Source organism: Tetrao urogallus (assembly GCF_951394365.1).
Source record: "Tetrao urogallus genome assembly, chromosome: 27".
NCBI classification, from domain to species: domain Eukaryota; kingdom Metazoa; phylum Chordata; class Aves; order Galliformes; family Phasianidae; genus Tetrao; species Tetrao urogallus.
Window position 1 is genome coordinate 3,282,124 of NC_136840.1, and position 19,511 is coordinate 3,301,634.

Genomic DNA, 19,511 nt, shown 5'->3' on the forward strand with positions numbered 1-19,511 from the left:
AACAATCGATCCAGCCCCAGAAATGTGGTCATGCAAAATCACTGCTGGCCCCAGATGAAACGGAGGACAGACGGAAACCGCTCCTCAAATCTTTCAGAGACCTCACTGCTGTGGGATGGAGCGTCCCCACAGACCTCCACTGCTGGGTTCAGCCCCGGTTTGCACACTTCTCCCCCCTTTGCAACGCATCACCAAGCGCGGTGCAACCGGCGCGTTTCGGGCCACGTCCCCTGCTCCGTCCCCCCGCTCTGTGACTGCCCACCCCCTGTCCCAGCTGCTTCCCACTCCTTTGGTACAAGGAGGTGCAAAATAAGTTGTTGTTCGTGATGGGGCCAGTGATTATTAATAATAATGCAGCTCTCCATGCTCCAGTTTCCCAGCGCGCTGGCAGTGTGCCACCTGGGCCCGGTGATTTAGTGCAACTTAATTATTCCCGGCGTTTCATCACCTCTTGTTTTTGATGTCTGTGTCTCCACCAGTGCCTCACCTTCGTGACTAAGAGAGCCAGGGAAAAAGGGAGAGAAAAGGGGAAAAACCCTGAGCTGGGGGAGGGGGAGGCGAGGCCAAGGGGCACCTATGGGGACACCAGCGGTGCCCCTTGCACTTTGGGCACACCAAGCAGGGCACAAACCGATAAGGGATGGACCAGTGCATCCCTTCCACTGAAACCTCTTTGCTCAGCTAAGCGCCGCCCCACTGCAAATAGCGATGCCTCCCCTCTCCTATTCTATTTTCAATCCCTTTCCATCCATATCGCATTTCGAGGCGTGCTGGCAAAGTGGGTGGCTGTCAGGACCCACATCATAAAGGTGCAAAGTGCTCGTTCCGTGTGTTCGGGCACTGAGGTGGTATCAGGGCTGGAGCTGAAGGACTTCACTGCGCTGGTGGGGACCCGGTCCTGTCCCCAGCCCCATGGCAACACCCTGCCCGTGTCACCGTCCTCGTGCACGGCAAGGGACTGGGAGCAATGGGATGCAGAGCTGCGAGGCAAGGCCAGGGCGCAAGGTTAGGAGGTAGGGATGGGGTCCAGGATTGGGGTGTAGCACTGGGATGCAAGGCTGAGCTTCAGGATGGGGTGAAGCCTGAGTTGCAAGGTTGGGATGCAGCACGGCAGTGCGGTTTTGGGATGCAGAATTGGGATGTGGGATGGGATGATGCCAGGAATGCAGAGTTGGGATGTAGCACTGGGATTCAGGAGAGGCCAGGATGTGGGACCAGGGTACAAAGATAGGAAGGAGCAACGGGATGCAGAGCTGGGGGACAGGGCCAGGATGAAAGGTGAGGACGTAGCACTGGGAGGTGGGGGCAGGATGCAGAATTAGGGTACAGGGTCGGGATGCAGCATTGGAATGCAGAGCTGGGATGCAGGACAGGAAGTTGTCTGGGATGTATGACCAGGATGCAGAATGAGATGATGGCTGGGTTGTGACGTTGGGGTGTAGCACCGGGGTGCAGGGTTGGGATGCAGGACGGGTTGCGGGGTTTGGATGAAAAGTCGGGATGCAGGATTGGGATCTGGGCTGAGATGATGCCTGGCATGAAGGATCGGGATGTAACCCTGGGACTGGGAGTCAGGATGGGACGATGTCTGGATGCAGGGTTAAGCTATAGGGTTGGGATGCGGGTTTGGGGTAAACAGTTGGGGTGCAGGATGAGATGAAGGCTGGGATGCAGGATTGGGAAGCAACACTGGCCTGCAGGATAGGACGCACAGTGGGATGAAGAGTTAAGAGGCAGGCTTGGGATGAAGGATGGGAAGATGCCTAGGCTACAGGACAAGACGTTATCTGGGGTTCAGGGCTGGGACGATGCCTGCGATGCAGGTTGGGATAAGGGTTGGGATGCAGGGTTGGGATCAGGGTTGGGATGCAGGCTGGGATTCAGGATGGGATGCAGGGTTGGGATGCAGGGTTGGGATGCAGGATTGGGAAGCAGGATGGGATGCAGGGTTGAGATGCAGGATTGGGATCAGGGTTGAGATGCAGGGTTGAGATGCAAGCTGGGATGCAGAATAGGATGCAGAATGGGATGCAGGCTGGGATACAGGTTGGGATGCAGGTTGGGATGCAAGCTGGGATGCAGATTGGGATGCAGGCTGGGATGCAGGTTGGGATGCAGGCTGGGATGCAGAATAGGATGCAGGTTGAGATGCAGGCTGGGATGCAGAATAGGATTCAGGTTGGGATGCAGGCTGGGATGCAGGCTGGGATGCTCACACCAGCAGAGCAGAGGCAGCTCAGCAGCTCCCACCCCACACAGCAGCTTCAGGAACGCCTTGCCCACTGCAGAGCTCGGCGCCGGGCGGCTCAGCATCCTGGGGAGCAGAAGGGAAGCCCAGACTCCACTCCAGGCCATGCAAAACTCTGCAAAGACCCAACAGGCTGGGGAGAGGGGGGACGAAAAAACCAGAGATTTTCATGAAAAGGGAAGGAAAAAAAAAAAAAAACGAAAAGAAAAAAAAATGAAAACAGTATTTCCAGTATTTCCCTGTGTGCCTTTGGCCTGGCGCAGCCCTTCTGCTCGCTGCTCTGTTTATACATGATAGACAACTAATTAACATCCAAGCCTCTTGAAAGGTCTTTTCAGAGGTAATGTACTGACAGAGGATGTCAGTGAGGAGCAGTGATTTGTCTAAGCAGTGATCACATTGTTTCAGACTGAATGAGGTGAATATTAAACTGCTTTAAATGCGCTCTTCATAAAGCACTAATTACATACTCCTGGGGGAGTACGGGCAAGGAATACTAAACAGCAGAAAAGTCAACAGTGCTTTTTATAGTACGTTGCTGGGTTCGGTGTTTTTCTGTCTTTCTTTCTCCGCGCGCTCGCTCTCTCTCTCCCTTTTACTGTACAATCGCAGCACGCTGAAGAATACACATTTATAGCACAATGGTTCACATCTAATTATATGGCAATCATTAGTTTTAACCTGGGTGCATTATATTCCCTTTGATATATTGTGCCCCCCGGCATCTCTTCGCACAGAAGTCTTCCAATGGCATTTACTCCCCACCCATGGAAAATAATAAAAAAAAAAAGTGCTTTTTTTTTCCATCATTAGCATTTGCTTATGATTTTTTTTTTTTTTTTTTCCCCCTAAACAAAATTGGCAGCAATAAAGGGGGCAAAGAGGGGAGGAGGAGAAATCCGCTTCATCAGAATAGGAATCTGTTCCCTCCCTCGTGGAACGGCGCACTTTGTTATCGCCAAGGTAACCCGGCCGGGTGTTGGAGAGGAAAGGAAGCGCAGGATGGGGCAGGCAGGAATTCCTGCAGATCAGATCCTGCAGCAGCCCTGGTCCAGGTTGTCCCACAGAGGGACGATGGGGGCCACCACCCCCATCCGTGGCTTTGGTGCTCAGGGTAGCGAGCGGATCGTGGAATACGGGCCATGCATAGCGGGTATGGAGCAGAGGCAGGGCAGGGTGGGATTGCTAGGCTCAGGGCACGGCAGGGATGCTCAGATGCACGGGATACCAACCACACACACGGGATACAAATAAATACGTAGGAAGCTACAAATCAAACCCTTTGCTTGTAAACCCAACGCACAGAGCGTGGCTCAAACCAGCAGGCTTTGGTCCGGTGCACGGGGTGCATCTCAGCACCGCTGAGCGCGCGGGTTTTGTCTCAAACGCAGGGCGCGTGGTCAGCTGGATGGAGCAGGATGCGAGCAGTGAGATACGGCTTGAATGCACGGGTTTGGGTTCAAACACCTGTGGTGTGGCTCAAAGATTTGGGGTTTGGCTCAAAGGCACGGAATGTGGCTCAGAGACATGGGGTATGGCTCAAAGATTTGGGGTATGGCTCAGAGACATGGAGTATGGCTCAGAGACACAGAGCATGGCTCAGAGAAATGGAATATGGCTCAAAGATTTGGGGTACAGCTCAAAGGCATGGAATGTGGCTCAGAGACATGGGGTATGGCTCAAAGTTTTGGAGTACGGCTCAAAGATTTGGGGTATGGCTCAGAGACACGGAATGGGGCTCAGAGATATGGAACATGGCTAAGAGACATGGAGCATGGCTCAAAGACATGGAATATGGCTCAAAGATTTGGGGTTTGGCTCAAAGGCATGGAATGTGGCTCAGAGACATTGGGGTATGGCTCAAAGATTTGGGGTATGGCTCATAGACACGGAATATGGCTCAGAGATATGGAATGTGGCTCAAAGATTTGGAGTATGGCTCAAAGACATGGAATATGGCTCAGAGACACAGAGCATGGCTCAGAGACATGGAATATGGCTCAAAGATTTGGGGTATGGCTCAAAGGCATGGAATGTGGCTCAGACATGGAGTATGGCTCAAAGATTTGGGATATATCTCAGAGACACGGAATATGGCTCAGAGAAATGAAATATGGCTCAAAGATTTGGGGTATGGCTCAGAGACACAGAATATGGCTCAGAGACAAGGAGTGTGGCTCAAAGACGTGGAGAACGTCTCAGAGACATGGAGTATGGCTCAAAGGCATGGAATGTGGCTCAGACATGGGGTATGGCTCAAAGATTTGAGGTATGTCTCAGAGACACAGAATATGGCTCAGAGACATGGAGTCTGGCTCAGAGACGTGGGGTACGACTCAGAAACATGGGGTACGACTCAGAAACACGGAGCATGGCTCAGAGACACAAGAGTCATCTTTAGAGAGCGCGGCTCCGACGCGTGGAGCACAAGGTTTGGGCGCACACCCATTGAGAACAGCCCCAAGCCCCCAAATTTGGCTCAGCACCTCCCAGAGCCCACAGGTTGGCACAGTGAGGCCGAGACCAGGCACTGCCTTCCTTGGAGGTGCAAACTTCTTTGGAAAGGAGGAGCCAGGCAGCCCTTAGATATCTTTTTTTTTTTTCCTTTAAAGAACATGAAAGAATCTGATAATTACTTCTATCTACCACCCAACTGTACTAATTACCAACCTATTTCTTCACAGTATGACAGACACAGGCTCTCCAAAACACATAGAGATAAATTAGCACTAATTGGTTTTCCTCTGGCTGTTTGAATTAGTATTTAAAGCTCCAATTACAAAGCAGAATAATTACTATTAATGTCCTGTCGCAGTACAAAAGGCAGATATCTCGCGAACAAGTCCAGGTGTATTATTACACTGATTACTGAATATTTAACCTGGCTCATTAAGACAAAGACTTGGGGAAACTTGGGGGGGAAAAAAAAGAAAAAGGAAAGAAAATGGGGCTGCAGGGCTCAGAATCAGGGGCTGATGCTTCCCCCGAAGAGCGGGGAGTTGGGTAACGATTGGCACCCATTTCTTTACCTGGGTAGGGTGAGGTGCGGGCGGCCCAGCAGTGCCCTCTGCTGCCACCCACCTGGGGACACCACAGGGGACAACACACAGGACCCCACAGCTCACCCCACAGCTCCCCGAGTGTCGGATGGAAGCTCAGATCCAAGATCCCGTAGTGCTCCCATAGGATTTTGGGCAAGGTTGGTGCTTTGGTGCCACCACCATCCCACCAATGGGAGTTGGTGAAGGATCTGCCCTCAGTGCCACCACCATCCCTATGGGGTCACCAATGGGATTTGGTGAAGGATCTCCCCTCAGTGCCACCATCATCCCACCAATGGGATTTGGTGAAGGATCTGCCCTCAGTGCCAGCACCATCCCTATGGGGTCACCAATGGGATTTGGTGAAGGATCTCCCCTCAGTGCCACCACCATCCCCATGGGGCCACCAATGGGATTTGGTGAAGGATCTCCCCTCAGTGCCACCATCCCTATGGGGCCACCAATGGGATTTGGTGAAGGATCTCCCCTCAGTGCCACCACCATCCCTTTGGGGCCACAAAAGGGACTTTGTGTGGCACCCCTGGAGCCACCACTGCAGCTGGGTACCTCCAAGGTCCCAAAGCCCTGAGCACCAGGGTGCGGAGCGACAGGGGGAGGACAGGGAGGGATTTCTTTTTGGGAGATCAGGTGGGAGGCGTGCGGGGATGCCAGCTGGCGATGGGCTGTATTTCTACTGACAAGGCTTTACCCTGTAGGTGTGAGGAATTCCAATTAAATATTCAGCCTATTTGTCTGTGTGTGGGAGAGGGTTTGCTGTGCAGGAGGAAAGCCTCACATTCAGCTCCGTAGTGAACCATTAAGAGAGAAATTAGCTCAGTTCATCAAGGGAAGCCAGCGGAGGGTTTTCCTCGCTCTCCTACCTTGTTCCAGCTCTCGTTTGGAAGCAGAAGGGAAAAAACAAGGCTGCGGTTTGCAGGAGGAGAAAAAAAAGTCCTTTTTTAGGCTGCATCCCCAGCTCGTCCCAATGAGCGATCGATGCATTGGGAGAGGGGTCCGGAGGGGGGGGGGGGGGGGGGACGACACATGGTGCTCGATGGTTTTAATTGCTCTCACATTTACCGGCCACCTCCTTAATGAGTCGTTTGCAAGGTGCTAATTAATCGCCTCCAACCAAAAGCCTTTGCCTCGGGATGATCTTTTGAAGCCGGCCCTGTAAAAGTTCAGGTGTTATTGATCGAGGGCCCTTTTGGGATTTGCACAGGGGATCGATGGGGCAGCGCCTGCCCACGCGCGGCCACCCGGCGATGGGCTCAGAGCCCCCAGTGCTGCGCGCCTGGCATCGTCCCCTGGCCTCCGCTGCCCCACCAGGTTGGTTTCGGGGCTGTTTCCAAACAAAACTCCAACCCGACGCGGCAGGAGCCACCGATTTCATCATTTGCTGGAACCTGCCGCCTGCGCGAAACGATTTTCCGACTCAGAATATCCGCATTTTAAATAGATCCCAAGGAAACAGCAGGAATAATAACAATAAAAAAAGGACAACTTTTTTCACAAAGCCACAAGCGATGTCCTGCTTCCCTCGCGCACAGCGCCTGCGTTTCGTGGATGAAAAGTTGTTTGCAATGGGAACCAAGCTGTCATTTCACTCTCTGAGTGACGGGCATCGCTCGGAGAAGGGATTCCAGTTGGGAGCTGCTGAGAGCTGCCTTTAATCAGCCCCAAATCCCCACTGTAAATTGCAGGTGAGAAATTAATCCCTTCTGTCAACTCCTCCCATGCCACTGCGGAGACGGCCACCCCCATGGGGACAGTTGGTGCTGGCTCTCTGGATGCGTCACCTCCAACAGGAGCAGAGGACGCTCCCTGCCCACTGCCCCACCTCCAGCGGGGTGCAGAAGGTCCCCCCTTCCTCTTTTTGGGGCGCTCTTTGGCTTTGCTGATGCCTGATGGGGCAGCCGCCCCTCTGTTGGGTTCGAGCATCCCCATCGCGCTCTGCGCGCTCGGACCCAAAGATTTCGGCCTCTGGGGCAGCACCTGCAGATTTGGGATCGGGTTTGGTTTTCTCTCTCTCTCTATACACGTTTTTTTTCTCCCTTCCTTTCTTTCAAAACCCGAAGCCAACGACTCCATAGCAACCCCACAGCTCCCAGGGTCTGACTGCAGCGCTTTGATCGCGCTGTCGCTTCGTTTAAGGCGATACCCCTGTAGGTGTGAGGAACTCCAATTAAGCATTCCGCTGGCTTGCCGTGTGGGGGACAGGCTCTGCAGTGGAGGAGGGAAGCCTCGGTGACTAATCGCTCAGACACCGCGTCTGTGGCACCAGGGGAGGGCAGGCAGAGGGTTTTCCTCCGCCGTGCAGCTGCCTCTGCATTCCCTTTTCGGGAGATGCGCGGCTCCCTCCGGGCTGCGGGGCTTCCAGGCGGAAGCTGGAACGATCCCAAGCATCTCCCGGCACGGCCGGGATCCTCCTGCGGACGGATGCTGCTGCAAAGAGGAAGCAGATTCGGGAGGTTTGGGATGGCTTCGTGTGCTGCTTCGTGGGGTGTTGGGATCCCTCATGGCAGGGCAGCAACGGGGGTCTCCGCTGTGCGCATCGTGGCAGCCCTGAGGTGAGCAGCCCTGTTTGGGGGGGAACTCCCCCAGGCTTGGACGGGCGGCCCCAAATTTGGATGGACATCCCTGAATGCGGATGAGCAGCCCTGAGTTTGGCTGAGCAGCCCTAAATGCCGACTTCTTTCCCTACCTTTGGCTGAGCAGCCCCAAATTTAGATGAACGCCTCTAAATTTTGATGCGCTGACCCAAAGTTGATTGAGAATCCCCAGACTCTGATAAGCAACCCTAACTTTGCATGAGCAGCTCCAAATTTGGATGAGGGGCCCCAAATTCAGGCTTGTTTCACCAAACTCAGACGAGCATCACCAACTTCGGATGAGTATCCCCAAATGTGGATGGCAGCCCCAAATTCAGACACGTTTCTCTAAATTTGAACGAGCATCCCTGAATTCTGACCAGCAATCCTAAATTTCAGACAGCGCTCCCAGCTCTGGATGAGCATCACAAATATGAAAAAAGAACCCTAATATTGGATGAGCATCCCCAGATCTGATTGGGCATCCCTAAAGACAGACAGGCATCACTGGCTTTGGGTGAGCATCCCCAGATTTGGGTGATCAGCTCTAAATTCTGACCAGCAGCCCTAACTTTGGATGAAGCTCTGCATGAGCATCCCAAATGTGCACAAGCAACCCTGACTTTGGATGAGCATCCCTAAATTTGGATGAGCAACCCTGACGATGGTTGAGCATCCCTAAATTTGGATGAGCATCCCTGAATTTGGATGGCAGCACCAAATTCAAAACGCATTTCCCTAAATTTGAACAAACATCCCTGAATTCTGACCAGCAATCCTAACTTTAGGGGTCCAGCTCTGGATGAACATCCCAAATGTGCACAAGCAACACTGACTTTGCATGAGCTTCCCCAGGTTCAGGCGAGCATCCCTAATTTTGGATGAGTGACCCCGAATTTGGATGAGCATCCCTAATATTGGATGAGCAACCCCGACTTTGGATGAGCATCCCCAAATTCAGATGAGCATCCCTAATTTTGGATGAGCATCCCTAATTTTGGATGGTGACCCCAAATTTGCATGAGCTTCCCCAAATTCAGATGAGCATCCCTAATTTTGGATGAGTGACCCCAAATTTGGATGAGCATCCCTAATATTGGATGAGCGACCCCGACTTTGGATGACCATCCCAAATTCAGATGATCGCTGACAACTTTGGCCGAGCCCCCCTAAATCCCAACCGGCACCACTCAAGGCAGACGCGCATCGCTAAGCACCAACACCCAGCCCCTCTCCCCGAATCCTCTCCACCACCACTCCTCTCCAGCCCCATCCACGCGGGGATCCGGCCCCACAGACGCAGAACGCCCCATAATCCACCCCAAACCCCACTGCCTTCGGTGAGAGCATCTCCCACTGCCACCACCCCCACTGCAGGGGAGGCGGTGTGGGCTACGGCCGCGGGCAGAGCAGGATGCGCCGTCCCTCCCCTGCGCTTCCCCACGGTGCTTTACATAACTTCTGCTGCTTAGTCACAGCTTCGCCTCTTTTTTCCTTCTTCTTCTTTTTTTTTTTTGGAGCGATTTTCTCCGCCGCATCATTTCGGCAGGGAAGTCCCTTCCTCTCTCTGTTCCCGTGGTAACGGCACCGATTCGCCTTCCCGGTGATTCATGGCGGGGTGCAGTAGGAGTTCCCTCCTCCATCCCCGTGCTCCCACACACAGCCCCATTAATCACTGCTCTGCACCGTGGATGGGGGACGGGACCACGGGAATCCCACTGTGCACATCCCATACAGCTCTGTGTGCGTCCTATAGATCTCCATGTGCATCCCATAGATCCCCATGCACATCCTAAGTGCCTCCGTGTCCATCCTATAGATCTCCACCTGCATCCTATGTACCTCCACATCCATCCTATAGATCTCCATGCGCATCCTATGTACCTCCACTTCCATCCCATACATCTCCACCTGCATCCTATATACCTCCACATCCATCCTATAGATCTCCATGCGCATCCTATGTACCTCCACTTCCATCCTATACATCTCCACCTGCATCCTATATACCTCCACGTCCATCCTATAGATCTCCATGCACATCCTATGTACCTCCACTTCCATCCTGTAGATCTCCACCTGCATCCTATGTACCTCCACGTCCATCCTATAGATCTCCATCTGCATCCCATACATCTCCATCTGCATCCTATATACCCCCACATCCATCCTGCACATCTCCATATGCATCCCATCGATCTCCACGTGCATCCCATACATCTCCACGTGCATCCCATACATCTCCATACACCCCAAGCACCTCCACAGGCATCCTGCACATCTCCATGCACATCCCATACACCTCCATATGAATCCTACATGCTCCCACGCACATCCTACACATCTCCATGCACATCCTATGCATCCAATGCAAAGGGTGCCCATGCACGTCCCGTGGGCTCCATACGAAGCTTCCATATACATTTCATCCCCTATAGAGCTCGATCTCCATATACAACTCATAGCCTGCACACATATAGGGTGTCCCTGTACCTCCCACCCCCTGTTACACACATCTCCATGCACCACCCACCCCTACACACACAGGGTCTCCATACATTTTGTTGCCTATGCACGTGGGATCTCCATAGGAGGTTCATGGCTGCATCTCTGCTGGAAAACAAAACCAATCTGCAAACCGTCCCCGTGCCATTCCGGTGTGTTTTAACTGATTTATTTTCTCCTCGTTAAGAGTAGCTAATTAACAAACAGCCGTTTGAATAAACAGCAGTGAGAGTGTTTGCAGCCATGCGTTATTGGATGGCGACGAATCATCGGCCTCCGCGTGCTAAATGGAAGAAGAAGCAACCAGGAAATCCCTAAATCCACTTCTACCTGGTGGCAAAGCAGGAGACGGGGCCGCACGTTGGGGTTCCCTGTCCCTGGGACGCCCCCGAGCCGTGCAGCTCCACCAGGAGCACCCAGCACACCAAGCTCACCCCAAACACCCCAACCAACCCCACATCTCCGCTCCGGGATCGCGCCCCAATGAACCACCTCCTCCAGGAGCACCTGGAACCTGCAGATTGCTCAGGACACCCCAAACAACTCCAGATCTCTGCTCTGGGGCAGCACCAGACCAACAACCCGTGGAAGAAAGGAAAGTTCCCAACCACTAAATTCAACCTGAGCAAGAGCAAAGCCGCGGGGCGCAGCCCGGATGACAGAAGCCTCTTTGTCACCGTCATAATTGTCTCCCCCTCTGCAGATCCTTGGCAATTTAATGATTGTAATCACAGAGCGCGTGTCTGCCTGCCTGAAAGCAGGGGCTGGGAGAGGGTGTGTGGGGCTGAGAGCTGATAGGTAGGGCTGGGGGAAGATGTGTAGGGTTGGGAGCTGATGTGTAGGGTTGGGAACTGATGTGTAGGATTGGGAGCTGATGTGTAGGGTTGGGAGCTGATGTGTAGGATTGGGAGCTGATGTGTAGGGTTGGGAGCTGATGTGTAGGATTGGGAGCTGATGTGTAGGGTTGGGAGCTGATGTGTAGGATTGGGAGCTGATGTGTAGGGTTGGGAGCTGATGTGTAGGATTGGGAGCTGATGTGTAGGGTTGGGAGCTGATGTGTAGGATTGGGAGCTGATGTGTAGGGTTGGGAGCTGATGTGTACGGCCATGACCTGATGTATAGGGTTGGGAGCTGATACACAGGGCTGGGGGGAGATTTGTATGGCTGGGAGCTGATGTGTGGGGCTGGGAGCAGACATGTGGGGTTGGAGCTGACGCGTGGGGCTGGGAGCAGACATGCCCCCATGTTTTCCCCCTTGTCCCAGCCCCAAAATGTTCGCAGCCCTACAAACGCCCCATCCCAGGGTTGCTGCTCCCCAGGGTGCATCAGAGCCACCCTTTGCACTTCCTCATTCTGCAGCTTCCCAGCCAGAGTTGCCTGGCGGTGGCTTAGTGGAGAGGCTGGAATTGCAATTACCTGAGAGCGTTAATTACAAGGCAGGAGGGCAGGAGCCCGAGCTGCAGCTCTGGGAACGTCCAGCAACCGCTCGCTCTGGGAGAAACCTGGTGCAAGCAAGGAGGCTGCGGGCAAACACGCATCCTTGTGCAAAGACCCATCTGTGCAAACACGTCCTTGTGCAAAGACATACGAGGGAAAACGCGCCCGTGCAAAGGTGCATGCTTGTGCAAACAGCGGCTCGTGCAAAGCAGCATTCTTGTGCAAAGCTGCGTGCATTTGTGCAAGCGCAGGCACTTGTGCAAACACGCTTTCCCCCGCAGGCAGCTCTGCAGGCTCTGCTTTTTCCCACAGCAACGGGAAGGCGGCACTTTGCCCTCACGGTGCCCAGGAAATTACACAGATTAGCAGCTCCATTCTTTGGCGGTTCGGGCCAATCGTGTTCCGGTGCTGTTTTTCCATCAGCACGCAGTTGCTGCTGTCGCATTGTTCCGGCAGAGCCTTGGGCAGCACTGTGCCTTGCAGTCACTCCCGCTGTTGACTAAAGCCTATGTTTAAAGGTAATATAAACAGTTCAAGCTTTAAAATAAGCCGGATCCACCATTCCTACACGGCTCTACTGAAGCTGGATTTTCCGACAGTGAGCCCCAAAGCCCTTTTCCCTGCGATATTTGCTGCTGGTGGCAGTAATTAAAGCCCATCTGCTTGCAGAGCGACAGTGAGTAGAGGTTGACAACCAACGTTGGAGCTGGTGAACACCTGACCTCATCCCCAAAACGAGGCCCCAGGGAGAAAACCCAACAGAGAAACCATGCTCCAGCAGCAAACCCTCTGCGTGGTTCTTTTCCTTCCGCTTTCGTCGCTCTTTTCCTTTTTAATAATTATTAATAAAGCTTTCATTAAAAGGGCAGCGACGCAAACTCACACTGGGGAACCAAATATTCCAAGTCATCCATTAAATCAGCATTTCTCTCTGTTCTTCCCCTTTCAATTGCTGGGTTTCATAACCAAAAAGTAGAGTGGAATGAGCTTGGGAGAGGCGGAGCAGCACCTCAGCGATTGCTGCTCTGCAATTCCCCATCGCTGCGATGGGAACCAATGGGGAGCAACGCCGAGTCCCCAGAAACGGCGCCGCCGCCCTGAAATTCCCCATCGCCGCCACGAGGACCAACAGATTTGGCTGTTCCTCCAACAACTGCATCGCTGCCCACCAAATCCCCATTGCTGCAACAGGGCCGATGGGGGCAGGAACGGCGACGGCGTCGGGGTTGGGATTGGATCCTCCTGGTCCCCGCAGCTCCAAGCCCTGGTGCTCTGCCTCTCCCCAGAGGAGCATTCCTCCGCTGGCAGCTCCCTGGGGCAGCTTTCCCACACCCACCTCTTCCCGCAGGCAGAGCTCGCATACCCAAAACCTGATTTAGTTTATATATATATATATGCAGACTTTTTTTTTGCTAGAACCCAACCAAAAAGCTTCTCCTTCCACTATTCTATTTAGAATCATCTCATAGAACACCCTCAGTTGGAAAGGGCCCCTAAGGATCATTGAGTCCGACTCCCAAATTCGCCTCCACGCCGACTGCGCCCCGCTCTGCCCAGTGCTCCCCAGCCGCCACAGCCCTTGGTTCCCCAGCACAGCCGTGGTTCCATCCACGGCGCTCTGGACCAGCTCAGTTCTGGCACTGCGCAAGGACAGAAGTTTCCTTCTGGGTTCTTCCTTCAGGTTGGGGACAGGGCTGGGAACCCTGTTGGGGTGCAGGGATGTGAGAACCCACGGCGGCTCCTCCCCAGCCTGTTGTCATACGGGAAAAAAAACAACCCTCAAATTTTAAGGTTAATAAAGCCCTTGTTTGCTTAAGATAGCACCTGTTTCTATGGTGACACTTGCAACCCAGAACCTGTTTATCAGAGCGGTGACAAACGCAGGCACGGGAGGGGGCCGTGGTGGCACTGGGACGTTCAGCATCGATGGCGGCGCAGTGACCCCAGTGCTGACCCTCATCTCACCCTACCAACCCAAGCCAACCTTCCCCAGAGGCAGGAACCAACTCCAAGCGCGGGGCCGACGGCTCCCATCGCCCTTTCCCAACCTGTTGGCTGACATCGCAGCCCCGACCGCTGCGCCCACCTCCACTCTGCTCTGTGCCTCAGTTTCCCCACGATCCCCCCATCAGGATACGGCCGGGGCAGCGCCCAGCCCCGCTCCGCCCCATCTCAACGCAGGGTCTGGTGGCTGCCAGCACCCGTTTCCATAACGACTTTTCTGCTACAAACATATTTAGATAAAAATAAAGTTCAAGCGGCGACGCTGCGGCGGAGCACAAATCTGCAGCTCCCGAGGAGGGGGGAAAGCCGGAACGCTCTCCTTCCCCTGGGCAGGATTTTCTGCCTTCCTTTGCTGCTCACGGAATGGCAATCCGTGTTTACTGGGTGGCTCTGCTGCCCGGCCCTGGCTCTGCATCGCTACCTGATGCTCCGCGTTGCACGCGGGATGATGCGATAAATTCATTTCCAACTCGCTGCATTCTCCTTTGAATATTTTAATGACTCATTGAATGGAGTTTAAAAAAAAAGAGAAAGAGAGAGAGAGAGAGAAAAAAAAAAGGCGATTTCAAATGAACAATTATGCTGCATTAGAGTAAAGGCTGATTATATTTAAACACTGCTTGCACGGATAACGGGACATATCGACCTCCGCCTATAAGAGCTAATTTGGCTCTTATCTCTAAATAATTTTACACTGCAAATTACCATGAAAACCTAAAGGGCTTTAAAAACATTCATCAAAAGATATTATTCCACTTTGTAGCAACGTTTTTATTTAAATTATTTTGAATGGGAGTGAAAGCATCTCCGCAGCGCCTGACGAGCGGAGCGGCGGCGCCGCCGTTGGCGACCGGGAGCAGCGGATGGGAGCCGGCGGGATGGGGAGCTCCAACCCCAACGCTGCCTTTCGGGACACCGACCCCAAACCACCGCTGTGGTTTTTTGTTCTTTATTTGTCGGTGTTCCACATCAGAACAGGCCCCCAGCCTCGGTGGCGAGTTGGGGCCGTTGTAGTTTGAGTGGAGGGCTCCCAGATTTGGGTTTCAGGAGGGCCGCTCCGTGCCTACGGGAGGAAGATGCCTCCGGGGAGGGATGCCCAATGGCGAGCCCATGGATGTGGGTGCAGAGATGCCCTATAAGCGTGGTGTCCTTCTATGCACGTGTGTACAATGCAGGTAAGGCGTTGTGTCCCTGCACCCACAGCGCAGCGGTGGAGCTGAACAACTGCAGCTGGGGCCGATGGAGACGCAGCCCTGGGAGACGGCGAAACCATTCCCCAAATTCACCTTTTCTCCCCCAGACCCGCTGTGCTGCTATCAGAGCTCCCTCCTCCCATCCTGCCGAGGAGATTTCCAGCCTCAGCCCTGATTTGCTCAAGAAAAACGCAGCGCCTTCCACCCGTTCGGCTGTAAATCCCCCCATCTCTGCTCAAACGATCGCGCGCTCAAAAAAATGGAAAAAAAAAAGGGACAAAAAAAAAAAAAAAGACAAGAAAACCACAATAATTAGCAATAACGAACGCCTCAGAAGGAGCCGCGTGCAGAAGGGAAAACAAGAGCTCCAGCTTTTTTTTTTTTTTTTTTGCGTTTAGTAAATATTAAAATTAATGAGAGACTTCCAAGACCCTGTTGTTAGAAATGCAGAAGGGCTTCTGTGAAGGATTATATATAAAAAAAATAAGAAAAAAATCACGAAAAGAAAGGCCTTGTGCATAAATCCCTGCAATTATTCCCCATGCTTTATGGTTCAGGGTTTTTTTTTTTCTTCTTTTTTTTTTTTTCTTTTTTTTTTTTTTTTCCAGCCAATTATGAAATTCGCAGAAAATATTAATATCTAATTTTAATTTGCTCAATATTCCCATTAACCATAAAAAAAAGCCTAATTAAGGTATCTGTACAAAAAGCCCTCAGCAGTAATTTTGGAGAATAATAGCAGAGAATGACGAGATATTTCTTGCTAAATGCGCGCCGCAAATTAATTGATATCTTAATTAGACTTCAGATTACGAGTTAGATTGATTCAGAGCTGAAACACCGCATCTTCTAGGAGATAAGAGGAGGACAGGGAGCACGGATTCACCCAAAGCCCTCAGGAAGCAAAGTGGCGACAGAAGGGCCCCCATCCGCTGCGTGGTGCTGGGCGCAAAGGGAAAATACGGGATTCTGCACCAAAGATTGGGGAAAAGGAGAGATTTTGCACCAAAGCTGATGGTTTTTTTCCCCCTCCCTTCAAGATTTTCACCAAAACTGATGTGTTTTTTTTTTTTTCCCCCCTTCCTCTCCCAAAATAAGCTGACGATGAGAACTCTCGCGAGATGGAGCGCAGGGAGAGCTGTGGGTGCGGAGTCTGCATGCTGCATCTTTTTTCTGCGTGTCTTTAGGAAAGAGTGGAAAAAAAAAAAAGAAAAGAGGGGGAAAAAAAAAGCAGCAGTATTTTAATCCCAGCCTCACTGCGTTCGGTGTCAGGAAGCGCTGCCCTCCCCGCACACCGAGCGCCGTTTGCGTTTCTCCCCCTTGGGGTTTCAGCCCTGCAATGAACGGCGCCCCACTGGGTGCAGCTGTGGGGCCGTCACCGCCCTCCCACCTGGGGGCACTCAGACACTCACAGGGACGTCGGTGAGCAGCCAATGCCTCCAGAAGCGGCGCCGGGGGTCGGCTCTGCTGGGGGCGTCGGGGTCCACCAGCACCACCACGTACTTCTTGCCCTGCGAGAGAGGAGAGAAATGGGGGGCATGGGGCTGAGTGAGCGAGGAGCAGCCTTCCCTGCATGGCTGCTTGTCACCCTTTCCTCCGCATGCACGATCCAGGAGAATGCGGGGCATGGGGAACAACAAGGAGGGGAACGCGAGGCACGCAGACCCACAGGACCCCGATGGCCCCAAAGTCTCCAAAAGGGGCTTTGTGGAAGGAGAAGGGTGTTTGGGTGTGCATCCAAATAAATGCACTCAGGATTTCCCCCCGACCCTGTAACACAGCACAGGGCTTTCTGCTCTCCTGTGATAGGATGCCAGCGCATTTCCTGAAAGCAATGCTCGGCTGTGGGCACCCTTGGGTGTGCTGGTCCCTGTAGGAGGGCACCCAGAGCGCCGGGGTGCCACCAGTGCAGGGATTTGGGGCCCTGCAGGTTTGAAGTGACCTCTGGAGGTTTGTGGGAGGAAAATCTGATCTGTAAGGATTTGGCAGGACCTCAGGAGAGGGATTATCCTGCAAGCAGACAGATGAAGAGACCTCTCCTAACGAGACCTCCAGGTGCAACCTCTAGGGGCTGAGATTTCAGGGAACCGCTGCAGGATTGAGTCACAAGTTCTCATCCATGGAGCCAGAGCTCCCTATCTAAATCCCCCAGTGCCTTGGGAAACGGGCAGGGATGGCACAGTGGGATCGCAGCCCTGCAGACAGCACCTCCGCTCCGTTCCCAAACCACGCTCCTGGTGCCCCCCACTCACTGTGCCCCCAAAGCCCCGCACGGCTCGGTGCCCCTCGGTGCAAACCACAAAGCGCCGCCGCCACCCAACGAGCCATTCCAACAGCAAATCGTGGATTTAGACCCACTGAGCCAAGAGCTTGCAATCCTGCGCTGATGCAACCTGCCCCAGAGCAAAGCGCCGTGCCTTAATCCCAGCTCGGTTCACCGCAATCCCTTTGCAACGGGTTTACGCCAAGCGTGCAGATGCGCACCCCCCAAAAAATGGGTCACTGTGGGATGGAGACGGGGACACGGCGCTCACAGCTGCAGCGGCGCCCGGAGCACCGCGGAGGAGCGGAAATATTTTCGTGTCGGTGCCGAAAACGGGAAGGAGGAGGGATTGGGGAGGGAGAAGGGGGAGAGAAAAAAAGCCCAACAACCCCAAAACCCCGCTCGGCAAGTGTGAAGGAATTTGAGCTCTAACTTTAGGGAGGGTGCAGCGCTGAGCGCGGCGCTTCTGAAGCTCTCGTTTCTCCTTCGGAGCCCAGCTGGTGGGAACAGAACGTGTAGTCATGGGACTGTCATCGTGTGCTGTCCAGGTTAACATGTAGCATTTCTATTACTATTAACAGACTTTCTGCTCCTCGCTCCATCTGTTCTTCGAAATAATTGCAGTTGTACAGACCATGCCTTCGCTGCAGGCAGGCTCTGGGGAGAGGGTAGCGCTTTTATGCAAAAAAAAAAAAAAAAAAATTAAAAAAAAAAATTAAAAAATTAAAAAAAGGAGGAAAAAAAAATAAAACAAGTGTTAAAAAATAACAGCAAACACGAGAATAGAGTGCAAGCGGAGTTAGCAGCAGGCTCGCGATTGGGTACAGATTGTGGCCTAGAAAGGTGCTGTGCACGCGGAGCAGGGCAGAGCCCCACGGGGAATGGGCGCCGGGTCGGCCCCAAGCGTGGATCCCACTGGGAGCAGCGGAGCCGTGAGGATGAGGGGGGTTTTCTTGCCCTGCTGGGCGCAGGGAGCAGCGCCCTGTGCTGCCCCACTGAGCGCCAGGGCTGCGCTGTGCACAGAGATGGGGTTTTGCTGCTGCAGCCCCACGGCACAGCAGCGCTGGGGTTGGTTTCCCAACCCTGCAATCCTCCCCACCGTGGGCTCGCCGCTTTGGCTGCTGGCTCTGGGTGACGCTGAGCGGTGTCACTGCTCCGGGGGTTTTGGGGAGGAGGGAAGGAGATCTCCACCCCAAAATCCGCTTTTAGAAAATGCCACACTTTGCTAATTTTGCCAAGGCAACCAAAAGCTGTTTGGGGTTCCAACATTAGAAATAACTCCTTGCAAAGCGCTCTCTATTCCACTGCCCCTCCCGGCCCTGCGGCACGGGGCTGGCCAAAAACCCAAAGCGTGGTGCCATCCCAAAACCCTAAAGTGCATCCCAAAGGGAGCAGAGAGCAGCACCGTGCATCACTGCAGCGAAGTGTACAGCTCCCACTGCAGCCGATCCTCTGCCACCATCCACAGGTTGGGAAACACAGGGAGTGGGATGTGAGTGGGAGAGGGGGATTTGTGCAGTGGGATTACAGGGAACCGTGCAGGAATTAAGGATTTATCCGAAGGAGAGCACGCAGGGTGCTAAGCCACACACATGTAGAGAGAGCAGTTTCCTTGGAAACGAGCACACATGGAAGCAGCACACATGCGGATCCGGGCTGGTGATGGCGTTTCCCCAGCAGCCAAAGTGGAGTTTTGGGGATGGGGATGCAGGATGCAGTGTGTGCTGCAATGGGATCCGGGCTGTGCCGGCCTGGATCGCCTCGGTAAGCCAGTCTCCAAGGGAGCAAGTCAAGTGATGAGCAAAGTCACAGTGCAATGTGTGCTGCTCGGCACAAATAAGGGGTTTGCTGGGCTTGGGAGCATCCCAGCTGGGTTGACTTTGAGCAGCCTACAGCACACAGGATGCAGACCGTGGCACAGCGAGCAGCACAGAGCTCACTGCATGCAACTGCAGCACGGGAGGGGAAATGCATCCCACGGCAGCTCACAGATGGGAAGGGAGCTGCATCGGTGCGGGGCGCAGGGTGAGGGGCTGCAAGGTGCGGGGTGCAGGATGCAGGGCGTGGGATGAGAGGTGCGGGGTGCAGAGTTTGGAATTCGGGATGCGGGGTGCAGGATATGGGATGCGGGGTGCAGGATGCTGCCTGCACGCCATGCAGGAGCCGGAGCTGCCGCTCCCCCTGCGCAGTGGAAGCACCACGAGCGCCAGCTGAGAGCTCAGAGTCAAT

At 53.6% G+C, this 19,511-nt stretch overlaps 1 protein-coding gene across 1 annotated transcript in view; it reads right to left on the reverse strand.

The window, feature by feature from the left end:
• Positions 1-19,511, reverse strand: part of PEBP4 (phosphatidylethanolamine binding protein 4) — a gene marked incomplete at both ends in the record, with an annotated part of 51,496 nt that overhangs the window by 12,401 nt on the left and 19,584 nt on the right. Inside the window, one exon of the mRNA XM_079547348.1 lies at positions 16,432-16,530. Coding sequence (XP_079403474.1) covers positions 16,432-16,530 — 99 coding nt within the window. The remainder of the gene's footprint in view (positions 1-16,431; positions 16,531-19,511) is intronic.